Source organism: Hemitrygon akajei, chromosome 4 (genome assembly GCF_048418815.1).
Source record: "Hemitrygon akajei chromosome 4, sHemAka1.3, whole genome shotgun sequence".
NCBI lineage: Eukaryota > Metazoa > Chordata > Chondrichthyes > Myliobatiformes > Dasyatidae > Hemitrygon > Hemitrygon akajei.
Window position 1 is genome coordinate 48,232,677 of NC_133127.1, and position 23,315 is coordinate 48,255,991.

General features: G+C 42.8%; 1 protein-coding gene across 1 annotated transcript; it reads right to left on the minus strand.

Moving 5' to 3' along the window:
- Nucleotides 1–221: 221 nt before the first annotated feature.
- Nucleotides 222–21,378, minus strand: LOC140726312 (uncharacterized). The gene is made up of 2 exons (XM_073042516.1): nt 15,235–21,378; nt 222–674 (listed from the first exon to the last, which is right to left on the minus strand). Coding segments are annotated over exons 1-2 (6,117 nt in total). The 5' UTR covers nt 21,351–21,378; the 3' UTR covers nt 222–673.
- Nucleotides 21,379–23,315: the final 1,937 nt, after the last annotated feature.

Genomic DNA, 23,315 nt, shown 5'->3' on the forward strand with positions numbered 1-23,315 from the left:
AACTTCAGTTCATTTTCGCTTTTTTATTTTTCAAATAAAGCATTATACAATTAAACTACCACAAATGTACCAAAAATCTATTCAACTAACACCAGTTAATTTTTCAGAGATTAAATGCTCTCAAGGTTGAGAATATTTTGTACTGCTCTCAACTTGTATCAACTCCAAGTCATTGTTCTTCACACATTTTAATACCCCCCCCCCCCTCCGCCCCACAGGTAAGACCAATGGAAAATTTAAAGCCTGCATTTGCTGGGCTTTTATTTGAACTTATTTTTAAAGCCTGCTTGTCATAAGTCACTCGATCATTTATTTTGTCCTGCTACCATTTATTTTCTGCCTGTTCCAAATACCTTAAATCTTCCCATTTGTTTTTAAATATGAATGAATTTACAAGGTACTTTCTCTATTAATTGTACCCTGACTTCAAATAACTTGTAAGTACCAGGCTACTGACAATAAGTTACAAACAAGTCCTGTCAAATATAAATTCATTGGTATGAATTCTTTATACTATTTTCTATTTCTCCATTTATTTAAAAATTGGAAATTTCTATTTAATTTTGTATCAACACATGTCATTCCACTTTAATCAGAGGTCAGAAAATGCACACAGAAGACAGGAATATGTAGGAGGATTTTCCACACTTTGGACTCTTCGTATTGTTTACAATCTGCAAAAATAATAGAAATTCATTCTTCAATTTGAGGAAAAGAAAAAAAACATCATTTCAGAATGATAAGTATCGATAATAATGTTCATTGCAGCTTAATTTATTAAACTTTTGCTCATAGGACTTCATGATAAAGTGCAGAATATATTTTCCTCAAGAGTGGTTTTACAGGATAGTCAATGATTTCATAGGGGTGAGTGAAAGTATTGTTTGTCTTTGAGCCTTCCCTACTTGTGACTTATTCATATAGTCTTACAGCACAGAATGTAGCTAGCAAGATCAACATTCCTGACAGGACTCAGAAAATCTCAGTCAACAGATCTTTGTAATTGTCTTACAACTCTGATTTCTAATCATCACCCAAACTTCTGGTGGAAATAACTTCCCAAAAATTATATGTGATGTAGTGTCATAACCTTTCTTGATCCTTTATCCATAAATCTTGCCATGATCCCAGCTTCAACTGCTGACGCAAAGCATTTCACACACACACTTTCTAACCTAAATCTTTTACTTTACTCTTCATCTTCATGGTCCAGGCAGAGAAAACACTAGATACAGTTTGCTTCTACCTACCCTTTCTTGCATTTTCTAATTTTTAACAATATCAAACCATTCCTGTTCTAACTTTTAAAATTCCCCAACTTTTTTTTCTTGCTTCCCATTTGTATTTCCACACCAATCAGCATCCTGGTGAACTTTGCAAAGTCCTCTCACTGCTTTACAGTCTTTCCTGTGGTATAGAGCCTCACTTTACACTTAGACATGAAAGCAAATTATTCACATTATTCCACCTACTTACGGTAGTTTAAGGGATAAACAGATGTAGCCGTCTCTCCTCTCCTACATTAGTCATTAGGAGACTCACAGTCCCTTTAAAGTATAGTTGCTGAAAATTAGGCTTCATTCACAGAAGAGCTGGTTTCACTATTTGTCCTCTTAAAATGAAATGGCCCACAAACAAACTCAATGAAATGTTACTTTATATTACAACGACTTCTGCAGCTTGCACATCAGAACCTACAAGCAATGGAGCAGTCACAGGAACCAGAGGACTGAAAAAATGTACATGTTATGGTATCAAGGGAAGGACATAATATCTCTACATGATAGACCACATGCCTAGCTTTCTGTCATTGAACAGAATGAGTCAAGTTCGGGATTGTGCAGTAGACAACCTGCGGAGGATCCTACTGAATTGCTTGTTACCATTCGCTCCTGTAAGTCTCAAATTCATTCTCTATAGATCTGGTTGTGAAGAAAGTATCTCTTTGAAAACAAAGAACTTCCTTCATGAACTATTATTCTGAGCAGCAAGTACAGAAAATTAGTGCAGAAATACATTTTATGTTGCTCCAGGTTTTCTGAACTTTAATTCTCCCATTAATAAATTCCATTAATTAATTTCCTGAACTGCATGGGGCGCCACGTTACAGCTCGGGGCATTGGAGTTCAGAGTTCAATTCCGGTATCCTCAGTAAGCAAGTTTGTATGTGCCTTCCCATGTGCGCATCTGGGTTTCCTCCCACAGTCCAAAGATGTACCAGCTAGTAGGTGAATTGGCCATTATAAATTGTCCTGTGATTAGGCTACAGTCAAATTGGTGAGTTGGTGGGCAGTGTGGCAAGAAGGGCACACTGCCCTTTTATTTATTATAAAATAAATAAATAAATAAATTTATTTATTTATCTCTAAATAAATAATAAAAATAATTTAAGTGAATCAAAGGAATCATTAGCATTCAGGCACTGATGCTGAAGATCATCCCAATGTATTTCAGACTTCCTTGCAAGGAACACAACTGGGAAAACATTAACATAAGCCTTGCTTATCTAAACTGGGAGCCAGCTATTACCTGAGCAGGTTAAATATAGATAAATCTTTATCTTACCTGTGATAACTTTCTTTTAGAAAATGTATGTTTCAAAATATCTAAAATAATTTATCAGATATTATAAATGACCATTTTGGTTCAATCAAACCACATTAGTAGATAAACAGAATGACTCTTGTTCCTAATGTAAACAACAGTAGCAGAGAGGGGGGCAGGGAATATCCAAGTGTCGGGGGGGGCAGAGATATACAAGTGTCAAGGGGGGGGGCAGAGATATACAAGTGCCAGGGGGGACAGATATACGAGTGCCAGGGGGGACAGATATACAAGTGTCAAGGGGGGGGGGCAGAGATATACAAGTGCCAGGGGGGACAGATATACAAGTGCCAGGGGGGACTGATATACGAGTGCCGGGAGGACAGATATACAAGCGTCAAGGGGGGGCAGAGATATACAAGTGTTGGGGGGGGGCAGAGATATACAAGTGCCAGGGGGCAGAGATATACAAGTGTCAGGGGGGACAGATATACAAGTGCCGGGGGGGGCAGAGATATACAAGTGCCAGGGGGGACAGATATACGAGTGTCAAGGGGGGGGGGCAGATATACGAGTGCCGGGGGGACAGATATACAAGTGTTGGGGGGGGGCAGAGATATACAAGTGTCAGGGGGGACAGATATACAAGTGTCAAGGGGGGGGCAGAGATATACAAGTGTTGGGGGGGGCAGAGATATACAAGTGCCAGGGGGCAGAGATATACAAGTGTCAAAGGGGGGGCAGAGATATACAAGTGTTAAAGGGGGGGGCAGAGATATACAAGTGTTGGGGGGGGCAGAGATATACAAGTGCCAGGGGGCAGAGATATACAAGTGTCAAAGGGGGGGCAGAGATATACAAGTGCCAGGGGGGACAGATATACGAGTGCCGGGGGGGGGGCAGAGATATACAAGTGCCAGGGGGGACAGATATACGAGTGTCAAGGGGGGGGGCAGATATACGAGTGCCGGGGGGACAGATATACAAGTGTTGGGGGGGGGCAGAGATATACAAGTGTCAAGGGGGGGGCAGAGATATACAAGTGTCAGGGGGGACAGATATACAAGTGTCAAGGGGGGGGGCAGAGATATACAAGTGTTAAAGGGGGGGCAGAGATATACAAGTGTCAGGGGGGACAGATATACAAGTGTTAAAGGGGGGGCAGAGATATACAAGTGTCAAGGGGGACAGATATACAAGTGTCAAGGGGGGGGCAGAGATATACAAGTGTTAAAGGGGGGGCAGAGATATACAAGTGTCAGGGGGGACAGATATACAAGTGTCAAGGGGGGGGCAGAGATATACAAGTGTTAAAGGGGGGGCAGAGATATACAAGTGTCAAGGGGGGGCAGAGATATACAAGTGTTAAAGGGGGGGCAGAGATATACAAGTGTCAGGGGGGACAGATATACAAGTGTCAAGGGGGGGCAGAGATATACAAGTGTTAAAGGGGGGGCAGAGATATACAAGTGTCAGGGGGGACAGATATACAAGTGTCAAGGGGGGGGCAGAGATATACAAGTGTTAAAGGGGGGGCAGAGATATACAAGTGTCAGGGGGGACAGATATACAGGTGTCAAGAGGGGGATAGACATATACAAGTGCCAGGGGGGACAGATATACGAGTGTCAAGGGAGGGGCAGAGATATACAAGTGTCAAGGGGGGGGCAGAGATATACAAGTGTTAAAGGGGGGGCAGAGATATACAAGTGTCAGGGGGGACAGATATACAAGTGACAAGGGGGGGGCAGAGATATACAAGTGTTAAAGGGGGGGCAGAGATATACAAGTGTCAGGGGGGGGCAGAGATATACAAGTGTTAAAGGGGGGGCAGAGATATACAAGTGTCAGGGGGGACAGATATACAAGTGTCAAGGGGGGGCAGAGATATACAAGTGTTAAAGGGGGGGCAGAGATATACAAGTGTCAGGGGGGACAGATATACAAGTGTCAAGGGGGGGGGCAGAGATATACAAGTGTTAAAGGGGGGGCAGAGATATACAAGTGTCAGGGGGGACAGATATACAAGTGTCAAGGGGGGGGCAGAGATATACAAGTGTTAAAGGGGGGGCAGAGATATACAAGTGTCAGGGGGGACAGATATACAAGTGTCAAGGGGGGGGCAGAGATATACAAGTGTCAGGGGGGACAGATATACAAGTGTTAAAGGGGGGGCAGAGATATACAAGTGTCAGGGGGGACAGATATACAAGTGTTGGGGGGACAGATATACGAGTGCCGGGGGGACAGATATACAAGTGTTGGGGGGGGCAGAGATATACAAGTGTCAAGGGGGGGGCAGAGATATACAAGTGTCAGGGGGGACAGATATACAAGTGTCAAGGGGGGGGGCAGAGATATACAAGTGTTAAAGGGGGGGCAGAGATATACAAGTGTCAGGGGGGACAGATATACAAGTGTCAAGGGGGGGGCAGAGATATACAAGTGTTAAAGGGGGGGCAGAGATATACAAGTGTCAGGGGGGACAGATATACAAGTGTCAAGGGGGGGGCAGAGATATACAAGTGTTAAAGGGGGGGGCAGAGATATACAAGTGCCAGGGGGGACAGATATACGAGTGCCGGGGGGGGGCAGAGATATACAAGTGCCAGGGGGGACAGATATACGAGTGCCGGGGGGGGGCAGAGATATACAAGTGCCAGGGGGGACAGATATACGAGTGTCAAGGGGGGGGCAGATATACGAGTGCCGGGGGGACAGATATACGAGTGTTGGGGGGGGCAGAGATATACAAGTGCCGGGGGGACAGATATACAAGTGTCAAGGGGAGGGGGCAGAGATATACAAGTGTCAAGGGGGGGCAGAGATATACAAGTGCCGGGGGGACAGATATACAAGTGTCAAGGGGAGGGGGCAGAGATATACAAGTGTCAAGGGGGGGGCAGAGATATACAAGTGCTGGGGGGGTGGATATTTTGCTCAGCACCACTTGATGGATCTTCAGCAGACCCAATAAAAGTTCAAAAAATTTCATTTTAAGTTCGTAATGAGTTTTCAACTGAAACATTTAAAAACCATCATTAATTTAAATTCAAATACAGTAAAGTATACAAGTAAAATCCAGACTTGTTAACTATTATGTGAAATAATCAATTGTTAAATATTGTTTCTTTTAATAAAATGTTAGATTAATGCGTAGATTTATGTTTCACATCTGCCAGTGCCAGTGCATAACACCAGGCTCAGGGAGAACTTCCATCCTGCTGTTTTATCCACATTAACGCAAGCTTATTGTCTGCCTGTCCTCCACTTTCTTTGCAGCTGTAGCACTATATTTCTCATTGTTACTTTGACTTTCCCTTGTACTACCGCAATGTACTGAGGTGAAGAAATGATCTGTGTGGACCTCAGTCCATCTTACCATAATAAATCAATTACCAAATCTATCTGTGCCAGATATCACTTATTAACCTGCAATAAAAACAGAAAACTCTGAAGGTACTTGGCAGACCAGTTCCTCAAGGTTGTCATAGCTGGGGGGTGGGGGGCAGGGGTAGTGGGGATAATCTCCCACTACCTATGAAATGCTCCCAGTGGTGTGTGCCTCAAATAGCCTCTGAAAGCAAGTCCAATTCCTAGCCTTCACCTGTGACTTAGCTACCAAGCCCAGTGGAAACATTCTTACTAACAGGAGAAGCAGCAAAGGTGAGTTACTTGTGCCTTAAAACCAGCCGCTCATCAGCCATGGTTGGCAGCTCATATAGAAGGAAAACTCTGATCTCAAACCTCTGCTGTCTTGTGGCTATACCTGCACATAGGGAAAGTTTCAGAAGTGAACCCCAAGGAAAATCCAGAGCTGGAGTCCCTAAGGCTGTCTTACGTTGAGTACAACACTGTTTGGCCATTCCTGCGGTGCTGATGGTACCAAACTGTATCAGTCTCTGCCGTTCCTTTGGATTCGTCAGCTGTGTGGAGAGGGTTATCCTGCTGCATGGGCATCAGCTTGTGTTTCATATTGCAGTGTCCTGGCTTGCGTATCACGTAGACAGATAGGACGCATATCGCTGGTCGACCTCGACCGATGGAAGGCCTCAGAAAGAAGACTCGGCAGACCCGGTAACATCAGCAAAGAGAAAAACAACAGTCACAATGTAAGTGGAACTGCATTCTCTTTCCTTTGTTTGACATAAGAGTAGGAGCAGATTATTCAGCTTTACTGCCCACAAAGGTGACCTGTCCCTCCCTCCACTTCATCTACTTGCTTTGCTATTTATCCTTTCTTTAAAAAGTTCAGTCAATTTTAGCCCTCTCACAGAGATAAGCTGTGTAGATACTCTGCCTTATTTGCTACTAAAGTAGAAAATATCATAGCCACACTAATCAAGTCAAGTTCAGGTTCAAGTGCACTGTCATCTGACTAAATGTATATACAAACCAAACAACATTCCTCCGGACCACAGTGCACCCACAAAAGGTACATCACACATGGTATTACTATAAAAAGGTTAATCAAATATAATTCTAAATGCATGCAGTATGCAGCATAGATAAACAGTAAACAGCAAACAGCTCGTTGTCCTAGTGACAAGACTTCGGTGGTGGCAGGGTATTCATTAATCTCACAGCTTGAGGGAAGAAACTGTTATGCAGTCCAGCATTCCAAGTCCTGATGCTCCTGTACCTCCTTTTTGACGGTAGTGGGTCAAAGAGATTGAGGGATGGGTGGTAATGGGTCCTCAGCAATGGTTTGAGCCTTTTGCAACAATGCCCTCAGTACATGTCATAAATAGGGGGGAGGGAGATCCTGGTGAGCCTCTTGGCAGTTTTCACTTTCCTCTTTACGATCTTTGCAGCTTCTGTAGCACACAATGATGCAGCCTGTCTGGACCCTCTCAATGGCGCTGCTGTAGAAAGTTGTTAGAGAGAGGGTGGGGAGATTTGCAGGACTCAATCTCTTCAGAAAATGTAGACACTGTTGTGTTTCTTAACTAATGAGGAGGTGCCGTGGGTCCAGGTTAGATTGATTGTTATGTGAACACCAAGGAACTTTGTGCTTTTCATTTTCTCCATGTCAAAGCCATTGATGTGCAATGGAGCATGGTGGACCTGCACCTTTCAGAAGACCACAATCATCTCTTTTGTCTTGTCTACATTGAGACACAGGTTATTGTTCTCACACCATTTGATAAACCTCTCTACCTGCTCTCTGTATGCTGACTCATCATTGTTGTTGGTGAGGCCAACCACTGTTGTGTCATCAGCGAACTTGATGATGCAGTTTGAGCGTGATCTGGCACTGCAGTCATGAACAGCAGTGGACTGAGCACACAGCCCTGGGGGGCACCAGTGCTCAGCATGATGGAGCTTGAGATATTGCTGCCAACTCGAACTGACTGGATTTTTCCATTAAGAAGTTCAAATCCAGTTACAGAGAGGGGTGTTGAGGGCCAATGAGAACAGTTTACCCACCAGCCACTGAGTGATAATCATGTTAAATGCTGAGGTGAGATTGATGAACAATATTCTGGCATATGAGGCATCATTTTCCAGGTGGGACAGGATGGAGTGGAGGGCCGAGTCTAAGGCATCATTAGTCAACCGGTTTGAGCAGTAGGCAAACTGGAAAGAGTTCAGTGTAGCTGGAAGGTGAGATTTTACACAATCCATTATCAGCCACTCAAAGCAACTCATGATTGTTGAAGTCAGTGCCACTGGGTGGTAATCGTTGAGGCTAGTCACTGTCACTCTCTTGGGCATTGGAATAATAGTGGCTACCTTGATGCCTGTAGAATGGAGTATTTCAAAGAGATAATAAAAATTTCTGTTAAGACCTCTTTTAGCTGGGACACACAGTCCCTCAGCACCTGACCAGGTATGTATGTTGCCCAGCCCTGCAGCTTTGTGTGGGCTTACCCTGGCTAGGATACTCCTCACCTCGGCTGTGGCCAGACAAAGTGCCTGTTCCTCGGGGGGAGAGGGGGCTTTCCTCGATGCCACATTATGCATTGTATTAAATCATGCATAGAAGGCAGTCTATCAGGAAGGGAGGCGTTACTGTCGTTGACATGCAGGGTGAGCTTGTAATCTGTTACAGTTTGTATACCCTGCCACATGTGCCATGTATCCCTGGTGTCACAAAAGGTGTCTGTGAATTTTCTGTGAGTACTCACACTTTTCCTTCCTGATGGTATGCGATTATAGCTGAATCAATTTTATTAGAATTATCTGCATGAACGATTTCCTGAAATATTACTGTAAGATGTGATGGTCCTCCAAGAACCTGTTAAGAATTAACATGTACTGAGATTCAGTAATATGGCAGGAATGAATGATGGATTTGTCCAGACTGTTCAAACAACAGATATATCAAAACTTTAAAATTACTTTTTCTGGACCTATATCAAACTAATATTTGTTTCATAGGTCCTCATTGCCAAAGCATTCCTAAACTCAAGAGTTAGAAAATTACTTTCTTGTCTCCTTTAAAAGTAGATTACTAGACAACTCAAAAGAAATACAGTATCTATAGGTGTTTATCCTGAATTCGTCAATTCACCATTCTGACCAGCAACCAACAATTTATTTGGTCTTCATTAAAAGTCTGCATGTGATTAAATGTGTGTTGCTACTTCATCAATGCTTTAACTCCACTATCTCAGAGTATTTAAAAGTACAAAGACCAAAGAAAAGTTTTTTTAAGCTATCTCACTTGGATTACACTGGAAGGATCCTATGCAAAAACATAATGATGGTATTGAGCAACCCAAATACCCTTTGAGAAATCTATCACTAAACCTTGTTAGGGCAAATCAAAATGCATGAGATGCGGATATTTTTTAACTGCTTATTATCCAGTTTGTGGAACTGGATTAACCACATTGACTTCCGGTCAAGATGGCGCCTGCGTACAATGTTCCTTCGGTCGACATCTTCTGGATAGATCATGAAAGCATAGTAATGTCTTTAATGTCTTTTACATTTGTTTTCATCTTGAATGTGATTCTGGAACTGTGGAGCCTGTGATTTGCAGCTTGGAGATCATTTGAGTGTTTCAGCACTCTGCAGTCTCCAAGAGGATTGTGGGAGGCAGGGGGCAGCTGGAGGATCGCTCTGCTGCTAGAAAGGGGACACTACCTTTTTGTCACTAGTGAGATTGCTATGGAGAAGGAGAATTTTGCCTAAATTTTCTGTGTTTTAGATGTGGACTTTTTCATTTTTATGGTTTTTTTCTGTATTTTGTGTTTTTCACATAATCTTTCCTGTTTTTTTTGTGTGCGGAAGAAGGGCATTTTGGGGGTTGGTGTGCCTGTTCCATTGTTGTTGTTTTTTTTTCTGTGGAGAGGAAGGAATTGGGGGTGATGATCATGCTGCTTTTCTTTTCTTTCCTGGTTTCGTGGCCATCTGAAGAAGAATTTCAGAGTTGTATACTTGGATAACAAAATAAACCTTTGAACCAATGAAGCCAATTTAATAGTTTACCAAAATAATCTGTGGAGTATCAACTTCCACCAGCTCCAAAGGGATCCCGTCATCAAACATATCTTTACCCCTCCCCCTTCTACAGGGAACACTCCCTTGTCCTTCCATCCCTCCCCACTAATCTCCCTCCCAGCATTCATCCCTGCAAGTGGCCAAAGTGCCCATTTGCCCATTCACCTCCTCCCTCACCTTCACTCAGGGCCCCAACAGTCCTTCCAGGTGAAGCAACACTTCATCTGCGAATTTGCTAGGGTTGGCCATTGTGACCGGTGTTCCTAAAACAGTGTTTTACAATGAGGCCCATCGTAAATTGGTGGACCACTTCATCAAGCACCTTCACTCCATCTGCCAAAAGCGGTAGCCAAACATTTTAATTCCGATTCCTATTCCCGTTCTGACACATCGGTCCATGGCCTTTTTGTGCCACAATTAGTTCTCCCAGGGTGGAGAAGCAACACCTTATATTCTGCCTGGGTAGCCTCCAAACTGATGGCATGAATATTGATATCTCTTTGTAGTTAAAATTTCCTCCCCTCCCCCCTTCTTCTATTTCCCACTCTGGCCTGTCACCTCTTCTCACCTGCCTATTGCTCCCCCTGGGTCCTCTGCTCCTTCCCTTTTCCCTATGGTCCACTCTCCTCTCCTATCACCTTCCTTTCTTTCCAGCCCTTTACTTTTCCTACCCACCTTCCCAACCCCCACCTTTTTTTCTGGCATCTTCCCTCTTCCTTTCCAGTCCTGAAGAAGGGTCTCTGCCCAAAATGTCAACTGTTTATTTACTTCTGTAGATGCTGACTGATCCGTTTTGTACATTTTGCTCTGAATTTCCAGCATTTGCAGAATTTTTCATGTTTATGATCTGTGGGGTATGTACAATTTTATAAGAATATAAATAATGGAGATTCTACACTCTGCTCAATGATGGTCTGGAGAGACAGTTCTGAGAACCAAGAGCCAGTCGAATGTTGGTGGCTGGATAATTAGCAATAGTAATTGTGGATGTAATTAGTTTTTCCCTAGATTAATAAATAGACACTCAAAAAATTTGCCATTTCTGTCCTTTTGAGTTGTCTAAGACATACAGTCTTAAAGAAGGCAGAATTATTATCTTCTAATTCTGAATTTAAGAATATGTTGGGGAAGTGTGGGCTTTCATATAAAACATTAATTTGGTCTTGTCCAGAAAAAAAATTAAAATTTTGAATATCTGGTGTAAGAGCAGATGTAGGAAATCTGAAGTAAAAATTGAAAATGTTGGAAACAATCACAGATCGGGAAGCATTTGTAAAGAGAGAAAGAGGGTTAATATTTCACTTCAGTGAACTTTACCAGAAATCACTTTCTTCACTGTCCACAGATAAATACTTCTCTGAAGTGTGCTTTGCAATGATGATATTGTTTTTCTCTCTGCAGATGCTAACTGGTCTGCAAAGTACTTTAAAGAATTTTCTGTTTTATTTCAGATTGATGAATGATCCCTGGCATTGATATACTAAAGGCAAATCAAATCTCATTAAAAAAACTGTGCTCATCAGCAATATAACGCACACTTTACTTTCAGCAGGTATGAAGTACATTGAGGACTTTGTTAATTGACAATGGTGAATGGACAAAGCAAGAGCAGAGCACATTTAGGGAGATTTTCCAGCGGTACATTGGTCACCATGTGGTGGTGAGGAATGGAGGAGAACTGTCAAGGATGAATGACAGAAGGTGTAGTGCAGAAGTGGAAGAATATTGACGTAAGCTTACGTTTCCAAACATGACCATCTGACCATTAAATGGCTCACAGCACTGAGGTTACGAGCTTGCTGCTGAACTGCTTGGGTATTTCCTGCCTAGCCGTCGTGCTCTAAGCAGCTTTATCATTCGAAACAACATATCTTTGACACTTCATTGCCAACAGGGATATCACAGCACACAATTCCATGTTGTGCCTAATGTTGGTGGTACAAGCCAGAGTAAAATGTTCAGAAGGCATCTATAAGACCATAAGATATAGGAGTAGAGTAAGGCTATTTGGCCTGTCAAGTCTACTGTGCCATTTCATCATGGCTGATCCAATTTTCCTCTCAGTTCTAATCTCCTGCCTTCTTCCCGTATCCCTTCATGTCCTAACCAATCAAGAATCTGTCAACCTCTGCTTTAAATATACATGAAGACATGGCCTCCAGAGCTACCTGTGGCAAAGAAGTCCACAGATTCACCATTCTCTGGCTAAAGAAATTCCTCCTCATCTCCGTTCTAAAAGGATGTCACCCTGTTCTGAGACTGTCACCTCTGGTCTTAGACTCTCTCATCATAGGAAACATCCTCTCCACATCCAGTCTATCAAGGCCTTTCACTATCTGATAAGGTTTCAATGAGGTCACCCCTCAGTCTTCTCAATTCTTGAGAATACAGGCCCAGAGCCATCAAATGCTCTTCGCATGACAAGCAATTCGATCCTGGAATCATTTTCGTGAACCTTCTTTGAACCCTCTCCAGTTTCAGCACATCCTTTCTAAGATTTAGGGCCCAAAACTGCTCACAAAACTCCAAGTGAGGCCTCACCAGTGGTTTATAAAATCTCAACATTACATTCTTGATTTTATACTCTAATCCTCTTGAAATTAATGCTAACATTGCATTTGCCTTCCTCACCACAGACTCAACCTGCAAATTAACCTTTAGGGAATCTGTACAAGGAACTCCCAAGTCCCTTTGTGCCTCAGTTTTTTGTATTTTCTCTCCATTTAGAAAATAGTCTACCCTTTCATTTCTTCTACCGAAGTACATGACCAAACACCCTCTGACACTGTATTCCATCTGCAATTTATTTGCCCATTCCCCTAATTTGTCCAAGTCCTTCTGTGGCCTCCCTACTTCCTCAAAACTACTTGCCCTTCCACCTATCTTCATACCATCTGCAAAGTTTGCAACAAAACTCCCAACAATTCCAGCATCCAAATCATTGAATATAACGTAAAAAGAATCGGTCCCAGCACAGACCCCTGTGGAACACCACCAGTCACATGCAGCCAACCAGAAATAGCTCCCTTTATTGCCACTCTTTGTCTCCTGTCAATCAGCCCACTGTTTTATCCATGCTAGTACCTTTCCTATAATACCATGAGCTCGTAGCTTGTTAAGCAGCCTCATATGTGGCACTTCATCAAAGGCCTTCTGAAAATCCATGTACACATCAACCGATTTTCCTTTGTCTATCCTGCTTGTTCATTCTTCAAAGAATTACAATAGATTTGTTAGGCAAGATTTTCACTTGAGGAAACCATGTTAACTCCAGCCTACTTTATTATGTGCCTCCATGTACCCTGAGACCTCATCCTTAACAATTGTCCCCAGCATCTTCCCAACCACTGAGGTCAGATGAACTGGCCTATAGTTTCTTTTCTTCTTCTTCTCTTCCTTCTTGAGGAGTGGAGTGACATTTGCAATTTTTCAGTCTTCAGGAACTCAAAAGATTCAGTGATTCTTGAAAGATCATTACTAATGACTCCACGATCTCTTCAGCGACTTTTTTCAGAACTCTGGGGTGTACACCATATGGTCCAGGTGACTTATCTAACTTCAGACCTTTCAGTTTCCCAGAGCCTTCTCTCTAGTTATGGTAACTTCACACACTGCATTGCCCTGACACCTGGAACTTCCAGAATACTGCTAGCATCTTCCACAGTGAAGATTTATGGTAAATCACTTATTCAGTTCTTCTGCCATTTCATTCTCCCCCATTACTATCTCTCCAGTATCTTTTTCTAGCAGTCTGATATCCACGCTTACCTCTCTTTTACACTTTATGTATCTGAAAAAACTTTTGGTATCCACTTTGATATTATTGGCTAGCTTATTTTCGTATTCCATCTTTACCTTCCTAATGACTTTTTTTGTTGTCTTCTGTTGTTTTTTAAAAGCTTTCTATCCTCTAACTTCCCATTATATTATATGCTCTATTATATGCATTCTCTTTGGCTTTTATGGTGGCTTTGACTTCTCTTGTTATTCCTTTAGAATACTTCTTCCTCTTTGGGATGTATATATCCTGTGCCTTCTGAATTGCTTCCAGAAATTCCAGCCATTGCTGCTCTACCATCATCCCTGCCTGTGTTCTTATCCAATCAGTTCTGGCCAACTCCTCTCTCATGCCTCTGTAATTCCCTTTACTCCTCTGTAATACTTATATATCTGACATTAGCTTCACTCTCACATTTCAGGGTGGATTTGATCATATTACAATCAGTTGCCCCTTAGGGTTCTTTTACCTTAAGCTCTCTAATCACTTCTAGTCAATTGCACAACACCCAATCCAGAATAGCTGATCCCCTAGTGGGCTCAGCCACAAGCTGCTCTTAAGGGCCATCTCGTAGGCACTCCAGAAATTTCCCCTCCTGGATCCAGCACTAACCTGATTTCCCCAATCTACCTGCATGTTGAAGTTCCTCATGACTACTTTAATAATGCCCTTTTGGTATGCATTTTCTGTCTCCCATCTTTATTACTGTTTATTACTTTATTACTGTCTGTATACAACTCACATCAGGGTCTTTTAACCCTTGCAGTACCTTAGCTCTATTCACAATGATTCAACACTTTCTGACTCTGTCACCTCCTTCGCATGAACTGATTTCATTTTTTACCAACAGAGCAATGCCACCCCCGCCTTCCTCCCTGTCTTTTTGATACAATATGTATCCTTTGACATTAAGTTCACAGCTATGATCTTCTTTCAGTCATGATTCAGTGATGCCTACAACATCATACCTGCCAATCTGCAACTGTGCTACAAGTTCATCTACCTTATTCCGTATACTGCATATTCAAATATAACACACACACAGTCCTATATTCACCCTCTTCTATTCTTTACACCTTTTACGTTGCAACTCGTCCTGTTGACTGCAATCTTCTCCTGTCAACCACCTCTCCTCACTACACGTTGCATCTGTTTGTAAACCAGCTACCTCACTTTCAGCACTGTTACTTGCGATTCCTGTTGAAATATGCCATACTTACCTGTTCCATGAGGTTGCCCATTCACTGTCTTTTGCCACATTGCCCCTCCCATATTCCCATCCCACTCTGCTTAACCTCTGTGCTAAATCTGGGCCAAATATAGCAGGATGGTCAGGGAGTGGGAGATCATTTGTGATCAGAGCATATCATGTGTTGAGGATCATCGATTGTACTGCAGAGGTTAAACAGTAACATAAGCCGGGTGGATTGGGTAGCCTATTTCTGTGACACTGTTCTTACCATACTTCTTTAGGAGCACTGTCTACCCCAAGCTCTCCTCGATTTGGAACCAATGGAGATTTAGAACGCTGCCTTTTTCTCTTGCCAGCGAAGGCTCCACTAAGATGCTTGTACCCTGGAGTGACAGTTACAGGTGTGCCCCTCTGCACTGTGTCTGGGTGGTCCAGAGCATTCCTCAATTTATGTGAATTCAGGACCATCTCGACATCCTCTAAGAGCCTCCTCTTCTTACTGTTCAACTGCATCTGGTAGGTGAGAATGTGAAGGGTGGACGATGTGCATTCTGCAGCCACCTGCCTCATGTCTGTGATGCTCTTCAGGACTACCATGATGTGTGCCATCTTCCCAAAATCTTTCACAGGTGCCCTGACCAGCTTCTCCAGAAGGGCCATCAACTGCCTATAGTTGTGGTCCAACTCTGATTCAGTGTTGCCATAGTTAATGGATGCTGTATGAGGCACCATGTTCACATACTCACTAACACCAAGGTTATGTTGATGAATGTAGTCCCTAATTGCAATCACTTCAGACAGCTCCCTTGACATAATTTGAACTGCATAGGCATGGTTGCTGCTTTCCCTGTACTCTGTGATTAAATCCACCTCTTGTGCTAGGCGGCAGATTGCTCGCTCCAGTTCATCTCTCAAATCCTGCAGATACTCTTTGCAGCAGCTTGAGAGATTCGAGTTGTACTGTTGAATATGAAGAAGTTCAGGAAGCAAGGATGAGTCAAACCACAGCATTCCTCTGTACGTCGGCCTGCTTGCACGATGAGCTATCAGATTCTTCAGGTACTGAGCTGTTTCGAACATCATGAGTAGCTCGATGTAGATTTCAGTGGCTTTAGAGTTCAGGAGAATAGGGCTGGTGTCCTGGGCAGCAAATGGGTCAAAAACATTGGCTTCTGTCACCAGGGCACTTTCAGAGTCAACTTCCTGGAGCACTTGGAAAAGTTTCTTCAAAGACTCCACATGACGTTCGCACTTGACAAGGAGCTGGTCCAATTCTGCCTGCTGAGTCCCCCGGGAATGCTCCAGGATTCTTCCGACAGAATCAAACTGCTCCAAAGGAAGCTGGAAGCAACTCTGGAGGCAATTGTTTAGTCCATGCTCTGGGAGGATATCCTCTACTGAGTGGAAAGATATTTTACCCACTGTCCTGGGTGGTTTGTCAGCCACTTGGGTGATGTCCATTTGCTCTTTGCCATTCAGGGGTATCCTTTCTATGTTGTTATAGCTATTGTACAAGTCCAATGCCTCTCTGTTTAACTCTGAGACTCGCTTTGTTGTATTGCCTGTCTGACTCCAGTCCCAATCGCCACCCTGTAACTTGCGTTCTCCCCTCATCTGCCAAACCAATGTCTTGGCTACATTGAACTGAAGATGCTCTAGTCCAACCCATCCGAGCTCTTCATTAGGCACTGAGTTCTCATGGATGTACCGGGTTTTCCCATTTACAAAGTCAATAATGAGCCATAAATGCAGCAACTTGCCCATATCATGCTGACCTTTGGGCAGGTTGGCAAGCCTGCTTATCAATGCCCTCACATTTTTGTGCAGTGCTGACAAGTCTTCCAGACTGACCCCATAGTTAATACTGCACATGATTGGGACAGAGAGGCAGAAGCAGGAGTAGTCAGAGAGGTTCTGTTTTACTGACGAGCATTCATCCAATTCCCGTCTGTGCTTCAGGTATACATAATAAGCGTCTTGCCGCATTGTTTCTGTCAGGCAGGATTTCAATATCTGCATCTGGTAGTTACTTACTGCCTGCAAACAGCCACTTGCTATTCTCTCTTGGAAAGAAGGGTACAGGCTAGACTGCTGCTGATAACCTATCTTCTTGGTCAGCAATTCACCATACAAAGTCTCATCATACCATAGCAGGCTTCGCAATGTCAGGCCACCTCGCAAGAAGCTGATCTTGTTTCTCAAGAACCACACTGTTTCCATCATCATCTGCAGCTCCACATATGGCTCCAGGGCACTGGCTTTTAAGCGCACTACGCTCGCAGTGCTGTGCAGGCCATTTCGCAGCAACCAATTTCTGCAAATAATGGTCTCTGCAAAGGACACATCCTGTGACTGTTCAAACGCCAAGATGAATGCAGGCAGCATTCTTTCACACTTGACTTTCAACTTTTCTAAGCTTTCCAGCAGTGATGTGTTGTCAGCTTGATACAGAATCTCAGATATCTTGGCTACAAGAACACCAGCTTGTTGGGCTTCCTTTGTACTTGGTGAGTGTCTGATTTTATGGCCCTGACTTTGTTCTTCTGCCCTGCCTGCCTTGTGACTGATGCCAGGCATTCTGATCTTTACCACTCCACACCCATTCTCAGATGCAGTTTCCCCTTCCTTCTCCTTCATTTCTGTTAAATCCTCATTTCTAACTCTGACAAAGGAATCATTTTGGAATTTCACCATGCTCGGCCCCTCCTGCAGTATTGCCGTCCCAGGTTGAGTTTGGGTTCCCACCATTTGGAGATCATTGGTGCACTGCTCTGCTTGGTAAACCGCAGGAGATTTGCCAACCTGAACCACAGTGGGACATCCCATCTCTGGCCCATTTCCCGTGATTATAGGATCAATCCAAGATTCTGCAACTTGGCTTGTTACATTGAATTCAAATTGGGAGTTACTGTGTGGAGTTCCTGCTTGCAGTTCAGTTATGTTTAATTTCACACAAGGTTTGGCTGTTTCTGGTTCCACGTCAGATGCCAGAATATGCGAGTTCTCTTTGGTCTGCTGTGAGTCTGTGAGATACGGCAATTTTGATCCTGTGGAAATAGGTGTTATAGGGAATTTAGCTTTGAAACACTGTGGCATAGCATCAACAAGGAAGGGTTTCTCTAATGATCTAGTTTGGTATTCCACTGAGAGGGGATGGAGTAGGTGTCGTGATGCATCAAACTCGGCAGAGGATTTAATGGGAAGGGGACAGTCCAAATTTTGACAGTTACTGGGAGAATTCAGTTCTGAACCACTGGATTTACAGTAGGCTCCCTGGTCTTTGCCTGATGGTGTCTGTGATTCATATTCACTCTGGGGCTGTAACTTGCTCCGTGTCCCTGTCAGTTCAGAGGAAGATTTTATTGGATGCTTTGAATCCAAGTGCTTCAATGATTGAGATTCAGAAGATACTTCCAATTCTTGAGGTTTGTTTAAACATTTTCCCATTTGAGAGTCAAAACAAATTTCTACCACTGGGGAACCAAAGGGGAATTCCAATACTGTTACCAATTCTGTGTTCCCCCAAATGCACATTTGACCCTCTTTGGGGTCAACATCTATTTTAATTTGGGATTTCTCAAGTGTAGAGGTAGTTGAGGATTCCAATGGCTTGGGACCCTCTGAGACTCCCATTTCTTCAGCACTCATCAGGCAGCAACCATCTTGAGGGTCTGCTGAAGTGGATCCAGCTCCAGTCTGTGCAGTCTGCACACATAAATCACTGGGGAGATGCATTTTCTGGGACTCGTGAAGCACTTTATGACTTAATCTTTGCTGTGTGATTGGTATATGATTCTTTAGTGTAACAATAGTCCAGGGGTAGTGTATATTTTGCATGTGTTTTGAGAACACCCATGGATTTACTGTTAAGCTTGCTATTGAAGCAGGCTTTACATTGCTTGCTGTGGCCCACTCACTTTTCCTGCCTTTTGCACATAGCCTCCTTTTGCACAATCGCTTCAGTTCAGATACTAAACTCTTCGGTTGCTCTTCGCTGGTGACCTCATTATCCCTTGACTCAATTTTCCAAACAAACCGCTTCCGGTGTTCTTTACGATGTCGCCGGAAATACATATCACAACATTCCCAAAAATTATTGCAGTTAGTTTGATAGGATTTTGGCAGTAAATTTTGGTTCAAATTCATACCAATTCTTCTTATGATTTCTGAAGACTTATCGACCTTCTTAAAGGCTTTATTTAAGTCCCTCACGGCACGGCTAAGCAACTTTGACAATCGGCTGCTTTTGCTAAAGGAGGCTTCACTTGACAGAACAGATACTGCATCGGCAATCTTTTTTTGACAACTGTTGAAAGCATGAACACGAGCGTTATACAGAGAAGAGAGGTTATCAGTGGAACTGCCTGCCCCTCTGAAATCCCTTTTATTATGATCTGCAGGAGATATGTGCATCTGTGACATAGACGTGGTAGCCCATTTAGGTTGGAGCAGAGGCAGAGCTTTGCTTTCTAGGTGATTATTTTCTCTTAATGTTTTAACATTTTTATCACAATATAATATACCTTTGGTTTTATCAGAAAACTGACCCTGATTGTCTTTCTTAATACGTTTGTGCTCTCTGTCTGTTGGGGAAGCAAACTCTTGTTGAACAGACACTCTGTTATCTTTGTAAGTGCTCTTTCTGCTCATACAAAGTTCCTTACTCACGTGCTTCAAGTTTAATGCAATACCACAGTTTGAAGTAACTTTGGAATTCTTTTTCAAGTTATGTTGTTTCTTAGAAAGGTGGATCAACTTCTCCACATCTTTCCCATGTAGCTTTGACACAGACATTTTCCTACTCTTTTTCCTCAACACTGATTCTTCAGAAAGGCTGTCAGCTGATCTTCGGTTATCCCTCTTTGACTTAGCATGATTACCTCCGTGAATTCCCTTGGTATCATGGGATTCACTTGAACTCTTTACCTCTGCCATTTCAGACTGGATATCTGCCAGGTTTTCAACACACTTAGTTGCCATGTTGCAATCACAATTTGGACTGCCTTCATGTCCACTCATAGAAGGCTGAATTTCCCTAGGCGAAGTACAGAAGAAATTTGTTTGCCTACAATTTTTGGTGATCTGTGGATCAGGGCAGCTTAATGTTGTTTTGCTTGAAGAATATTGCAAACCATTTTTAGATATAAGATCACATGCTTCACCTTCTGTACTTAACTCTTTGATTTCTGTCTGCGAAGTCTCTCTAAATCCTACATTTACAAGCATTGATAGGGGCTTACTAAATAATCCATGGAAAACCATATTGCAGGCTTTCTCAGCTGTTTTCAGGCAGCTCTCACTTTGTCCTTCACTAATGGTTCTCATCAGTCTGTGAGATGCTTCAGAAATGTTTGGATGATTAGCGATTTGATCAGTCAACCCTGTTAGTTCAGGGTGTGGATCAGACTTTGCATTAAGACCACTACTTAAGGTCATTTGCAGATTGGAAATTGCTATTTGACTGCTTTCACTGATGGACACTGAATTCGACTGGATTTTATTATCTTCACCACCTGCAGCCACTGAACAATGAGGAACCAATTGACTAGCTTCAGTTACAGATGGTAGTGGAACATGCTGTTCATCATTGTCCAGTTTTGTGGCTGTGCCTGAGCCTATGTTTATTTGCAATTCATTTTCTTTGGATGTTTCAAACAACTTCTCCCAGTCAATCCGTGCTCCTAGGAAAATGAGCAAAGAGTCTATGTTTGGTGATTTTTCATAAGCTTTTTCAATGTACTTAGCTGAAGTAGCCAACGTCTGCACTTCTTTGAGATGAGCATCAGGAACTGACCTTTCTTCAATGTTGCCAATTCCTCCATTTTCCAAAGAGCTCTGTATTTGTCCTATCATTTTGCATTTATCACTTATCCCAATGTTTATCTTTACTTTGGATATGTCAGATGTTTCATGACTATCTGAAATCTCTACGTTTGTTATGCTCCCATCATCTGGATGGTGAATGTCACTGAAGAAGCTGAATTGTTCATCTCCCCCATCATTGCAAGCGACAGAAGGAGATGATGCCTGCAGCTGACATTTGGCAATGGCTGACACATCTTGAATCACACGTCTCTTTCCACTATCAACAGATTTCTGTAACACATCAGCCACGTGGCTCACTCCAAGAATATTTTCAGCACCAGACTGTTCTGTGATTACAGCTTCTGTATTGTATGATAGGCCACAGCCAAGCCCATTCCCATCATATAAGACATGGTTCACTGCTGTCGTAATGGTCTGAGGATCTCCCACTGACTGCTCTTCCTTCATTTTGACTTCAGGCAATGTGGTTGCATATTGTCCAAGCCCCTTAGACCCTGAGAGTCTGCAGGCAGTGACCAAGTCAGTGCTGGATCCGCATGAAATGCCCCAATGTGACATTACGCATGAGCATGACTTTGCATCTTGTGCTGAGGAACTGTCAGAGTCACACAGAGAATGGCTATCATTGGGTTTGGATGGAACAGCATTGCTGCATGCACAAAGTCCAAGTTCATTTCTATATCTTTCATAATACTTCTCATATAATTTTAATCTGCAGTAGAAGGTCCATTTATCCCCCTGACTGAGCATCTCCAGTGAATTGATCCTTAAAAGTCTCTCCTTATCAGGTAACATCAGGAAGGCAGAATACTTCCTCAACCTTTTCTTCACCTCACTTTCATATAAGTTTAAATCTTCAAAGTAGGGCTGCCCAGAAAATTCAGTGGCATTTAACCTGGCAGGAAATGTACTTTTTTGTGTGTCTGAGTCTTTTTTCATGTTTAACTCTGTCAATGAGGAAAAGGCATCGTCGTTTTCCTCTGGCTTAAATTCAGGACAAACATCAGCTTCAGAAATGATTGCAGCACTGTCCATGGTGCTCTGAGATCCCTGCTGCAGAAGCAGGGAGGAATAAGTATTCAAAAAGCAAACGGTCCTCATTAAGGTGTTAATGTCCTCCAGTTGTTTTACAGACAATGAAATCGTTTCCGGTAATAAATGTTTCTTTCCACTCTCCACACAACTGTCCCTCTTCACTAGCCTTGGATCCCGGCTTGCACATGAAGTAACTGTGCTGCCAAGACTGTTACTTGGAGAAGCAGGTGGATTCATCTTTTTGAAAAATTTCTTGTACACAACTTTAGCATATTTTCCTTTGCCAAGTCTTTTGGCGACAGTACAGCTCTTCAATCTGGGCAATTCTGTTGAGTTTATGGATGGAATGAAAGGACAATAAACTAAATGTTAGTTTGAATATTTTCACCCTAAGGGCCAACAGTATCTTAAAATAATTTTTGCTTTCAACAGTACCAAATTATTTGGTTACCTGGATCTCTCTTGTTTATCTAAATCTGAAAATCTTGATAACCTGATTCTGATTCACCTGGACTATAGCTCATTCCAAGGTTTACTTCAGGGATTGTTTAGCTAGATAGGGAAGGGGTGGGGGAAATTAAGTGTCATTTTGACCATTACTTTTCCATGGGTTTTAAGGAGAGAATGGGTAGACTGAGACTTCTTTCCCTTGTGTTAGGAGACTGAGGGATGACATTATTGAGGTTTGAGTGGCATAGATAGGGTCATAGTCTTTTCTTCAGAGTAGGAATATCCAAAACTTGAGGGCATAAACTTAAATACGATGGAAAAAAATTAAAACGGACCTGAAAGGCATCTTTTTCCACATAGACAGTAGTGAGTATATGGAATAATCTAACAAAAATACTTGGTAGAGACAGGTATAATTATGACATCTAAAAGACATCTGGACAGGAAAGGGTTAGAGGTATATGGGTCAAATTATGGCAAATGGGACTGGCTCATTTAGACAACCTGGTTGGCATGGATAAGTCAGGCTTAAGTGGTGTAAATCTATGACTCATCCCATTTGGAAATAAAGCCAGTGAAAAGGTGAGATGGGGATTCTACACCATGGGGACAGCAGCTCCAGCTACTGGCTAGTCTTTAAAGACTGGAGTATCAAGAAGAGGCAGAAAACCTGGAGGATAACAACTATCACTTGAGGGCTTGGAGGAGGGATATTTGCTTCAGCCATGAACTGTGATCTGGATACCCAAAGGATAAAGGTACTTTTTAAAATGTATTTACTTTCTGCAGTCCCACCTCCCAGTGCCCCTATTGCCCCAGTCACCACAAAGAGAAAACCTGTTGGTTTTAAAAGCCTGCACCTTCTCCTCCCCTCGCACAGAGTCTCACAGGAAAGGCAACTGTGTGGCACTTCCGGTGTGCTACTTACAGTCTGAATTAGGTAAGTTCCCCTAACTCCCCAACCTCCAGTTAACCCTATGCTGTTCTGAAAGGTCAGCACTAGTGTCACCAGGAGATAAAAGCCTTGTCAGTATAAAA